Source organism: Monoraphidium neglectum, assembly GCF_000611645.1.
Source record: "Monoraphidium neglectum strain SAG 48.87 unplaced genomic scaffold scaffold02266, whole genome shotgun sequence".
NCBI classification, from domain to species: domain Eukaryota; kingdom Viridiplantae; phylum Chlorophyta; class Chlorophyceae; order Sphaeropleales; family Selenastraceae; genus Monoraphidium; species Monoraphidium neglectum.
Window position 1 is genome coordinate 3176 of NW_014011362.1, and position 4379 is coordinate 7554.

General features: G+C 57.7%; 1 protein-coding gene across 1 annotated transcript; it reads right to left on the reverse strand.

Moving 5' to 3' along the window:
- Positions 1-1803: 1803 nt before the first annotated feature.
- MNEG_10312 (hypothetical protein) lies at positions 1804-4058 on the reverse strand (the record flags this gene model as incomplete). The annotated part of the gene is made up of 5 exons (XM_014041216.1): positions 1804-2323; positions 2517-2765; positions 3028-3311; positions 3569-3656; positions 4027-4058. 5 exons carry the CDS (start codon positions 4056-4058, stop codon positions 1804-1806), a joined length of 1173 nt encoding a protein of 390 aa, XP_013896670.1.
- Positions 4059-4379: the final 321 nt, after the last annotated feature.

The following is a 4379-nucleotide window of genomic DNA, read 5'->3' on the forward strand; positions in this document are numbered from 1 at the left end:
GCGGGCTCCTGTGGTGCCCGGCACGGCCGGCCGCGGTGGACAGTCCCTTTATTGGTGCGGGGCGGGGCCCAGCCGCCCCTTGTGTGGCCGCACGCCCCAGGCCACCTGCATTGCTGCTTCGGACGCACCCACATCCACACTGCTTGTGCCCGCCATGTTTATGTTTTCATATCCGCAGACAGGGTTGCCCTTTGAGCACCCCCCTCCGCGGCACATGCACATCGAGGCCCCCCGCACATGCTCCCGCCAGCCGCGCGCCGCCGCGTCATTCGTTTACACAAAATCAACCGTGTGGGGGGCGCAGGAGGGGCAGGCTGCTGTGGGCTTGGCGCGAGCGGCGCCCGCTGCCCCGCCCCGCCCCCATGCCCCTCCCGTGACTGATCCGCCTCGACCCTCAGGGGCAGGGGCAGCGCGTGTGCGCCTTTTTTTGTAAATCGTGTAAAACCCAGGTGCTGGCCAAAACCTAACAGCTGCCGTGGCGTGATGGAGTGTTAGCGTCCCTCATACTGCTGGAAGGGGAAGGCCTGACGCGGGCAGTCAAACAGATACTGCATGAGGCTGGGTGCGACGCCCCTGGCGGGCCCAGGTGCGAGGGCCGGCAATGCAGGGTAAGGCAGGCTCAGGGCCTGGGATATGTCCATGCTGCTGCACGGGGTGCGCGTGGCTGACTGCCGCTGTTGACCCAGCAGGCTTGGCTGTTGCACTGTCTCGTGCTGACACCCTCACAACGCGATGTACCTTGATGTAGGAACGCTTTGGGGGCCTGTAGGTACAGCTTGGGGCTGACAGGAGCTCAGCTGCAGGCTGCGCAAAGATCACTGACCGTACATGTGGCCGAACGAATCTGAGACGGGTAACACAAGTATTACAGACACTAGCCACGGCGTAGGATTCCGAGAAGTGAAGCAACATCTCCAAACTTGATCCAAAAGCAATCCAATCACGAGCACAATTCGGGCGACACAAGGAGGGACTCAGAACATCAGGCAAGGGAGGCATAACCAGGTCAGGAAAAGGCTAATAAAGGCAATATCAAAGGGGCGGGGCAGGAGTCTCGGCACAGTGTGATGGCACACTGGCCCAAGGTGGGAACAGGGCAGCAGGCCAGTCACGGCTGCGTGAACAGGTGAGACAGCCATGGTGGCTGCTACATCAGCACTTGTAAAACGCAGCCATCCTTTGTGGCCTGATTGCGACCCCCGTGGGTGGCAGCCACGCTGGCAGGCCTTGGAAGCCTGCTGACTAACATGGGAGCTGGGCACATCGTCCCGCACGCACGCGTGCTAACGTACGTTAGCAGCACGCAGCCGCGCCTACGCAATAGTGCGATACAGAAGCGCCTGGGCTCAGGCCCCAGGCTGCGGCTTGCACACATGGGTCACAATCAGAGCTGTGCCTCTGTATGGCATGACAAGAGCCAAACAACTTATACATTGTGCTCAACACAGATAACGGCAAAGCAATGCTTGTTTGAGCCAAAGACAACAATACACACAGAATAATGTATTTAAACGATTACTACACGCCTCACTTCATAAGCGGCGCGAGGCCAACAGTGCTTCCCCAGGCAGGCAGCGGCGTGCCGCAAGCAGCGGCGCTGCTTGGCGCCGCCCAGGCGCGCTCGTCCGCACGCTGCCGCGATGCGGCCGAGGCGCGGGCTCAGCTGCTGCTCCACCATCCTTGATCAGCTCGTGATGCTGCCAAACCTCCACGCCCGACGGGGCCAACGTCTGCGGCTGGGACGCGACGCGTTTCTGCATGCGACGCATTGGTGGCATGACAAGCAGCTCCTGTTCACAGCAGTCAGGGCTTGCCAGTGAGGGTTAGGCCTGCAGCAGTGTTGCCGGCGTTGTCCCGAGCGCACAGCCTGAACTTGTGTTTTTTGACCAGGTCGGGCGTAGCAATAGTCAAAGTAGCCTTCCCAGTGGTGCCATCAGTAGAGTACGTGATGGGCAGGGCGGTGTCGGAAACACACTTGGACTTAGTTGACTTGGCGGGGTTGTACACCAAGACGTACTCCTTCACACCAGATCCCACCTTTTTGCCGTTCACATCGCTTGCAAGCGCTTTGAACGTGACGGTAAAATTGGTGCCGCTGTATGAGCCAGCCAGGTTGGTGGTCTTGGGCATGACAGGGGCAGTCTTGTCGTAGAAGAGTGTTGTGGTGGCAGGGCCCCACGGCACCGTGTCGGCCTTGGAGTCGCGGAAGTACGCGGTGATGGTGCGCTGGCCCTCGGCAGAGAGCTTCACACTCGCCGTGGACGTCTTGGCCACCCACTTTGGGCAATCTGATCCTGAGGCGACTGGCTTGTCAACGATGCATCTGCACAGCAAAGGTTGTGGGCAATAGAATGAGCCGCGGCTTTTTGAGGATGGTTCAGTGTTCTGAATCTCGAGTCTTGTGAAATCTGAGTGAAATCCGAGTCTTGTGAGTCAGCAGCAAGCTTTGTAAACGCATGCTTCAGCAGCAGGGCAGCAGTGAAGTGTGCCCTGTGCACAGTTTGCATCACGCTCACATCTCATTGGCGTTAGCCGTCACAGTCAGTGCTGCCGGGGTCTTGTTGGTGATCGCCGCAACTGGGACCAGCAGGCCAGATTTTGCCTCCAAAACTGTCGAGGCATTGCCTGGCATGGCGGATGTCGTGCCTGCTGCATCACGGATGAAGACATACACAGTCTTTGCACCATCCCCGGGGGTCAGGCTCCAAGGCGCGGGGCTCTGGAAGGGGATAAAGCTTGTGCATGTAGGGGTATTGGCAATGCACCTGGAGGGAGAGAGTTGGCAAGTGCAAGCGTTGGGAATGTACTTGATCTTATGAATGCCATACACCTGCGCACGAGACATGCAGTAAAGCAAACGTCCGCCGCCTAAGATAGCGGCATCATCAGTGCATCATGTGCGGATGCACGCCTGTTCAGCAGCGCCCCTTCATCCCCACATTTGTGTGTGATTGTGGAAAACACTGCTTATTGCCTTCAGTGCGCGGTACGCATTCAACACAAACTACGCGATCTGTCCAGGCTCACATGGATGCTGCAGCTGGCGTAATGATCAGGTTGACATTGGCCAATGGCACCTTGGCCGGCTTGACCACCCCGCCCTGGCTGATGGCGACAGTGGGCGGCAGGCCCAGGGAAGTGGAGCCGTCGACAACCAGCTTGACTGGTGTGCTGGCAGGGACACCGATGACCTGGGTCACAACACCCTGGCTGATTTTGTACGCGTCGAAAAGGACGGCGGCTTGCAGGAGCTGCCGCCTCCAGTAAGCCAGCAGCCCTCTGCGGCGCGAACCTGATGTACTGTCGTAAACCTAGGAGTGGATATGTTGCGTGAGATGCCAGCATTGTTGAACAGTGCATGATGGACAAATGCATGGGCAAGCGCAGCCCAACCTTCAAATTCAGTGCAAGCTCCAAGCCTGTCAAGGGCATGTGATGCCTTTCACAATTCCACAGCTCGCCGAGTTGGCTTGCAAGCAGGCTGAGCAAAATGAGCGAACCTGAAACAGATGGCAAGCAGTAAATTAACACAGACTGCAATGTACTCGCTGGCATAATGGTATCTCACCTTGTAAATCACAAACACAGCCTCACTGGATAAAGGAAGCTTGGCCGCCAGCTGCTCTGCAATATTCTTTGCCTTGTCTGGGTTGCCTCTGGCGGTGGAAGGATTTCAAGAGCCAGGGGGCATACATGAGCAATAATGTTATTGGTGCCATTGAAGGCAGCGGAATTGGGTACGCAGCTTTGCGCATGTGTACCAATACTCTTCCAAGTGCCTACGCCAATAAGAAGCATCAAGCTCGAGGGCAGAAGTGATTGCAGAATGGCCTTGCACTTGCAGGAGGCTGCTGCGCAAATCATTGCGCTATGCAACGCACAAGATGCAAGCCCAGCCAGACCAAGTGACGCTCACATCCAGGGTGTGGATTCGATCAGTGCCCTAGTAGCAGGGTTGGCAGGAGACCCATCGGTGCTGCCAAGCTGCACGTCCTTTCCGTCGACCACGACCGTCCCACCGTCCACCTGGGGTGGTGCACGTGCGCGGGGACGGTCATGTTGCTATCCTTTGCGGCACCACAGACCAGTTGACTGTTGATACACACATGGTACCATTCGCACTCCTTCTCGTGCACTCTAAACAGCGGGGATCCACGCACCGGCTTGGTTGGTGGCTCTGAAGGTCCAGAAACGTTCATATCCAGGGCCACGCCCGCAGAAGTGTTTGCCGGGCGGTCAGGAGGTTGGAGTGAGCTGTTGTGATGCAAGCTTGATCAAGGTGCAATCTCAAACAGCAGGGCATCGGCTGCAGGATACAGACATCATGCGTTTTGTTATGGTTGGATTTGAATAGAGCTGCGGGTGCCATCGCCCATCAT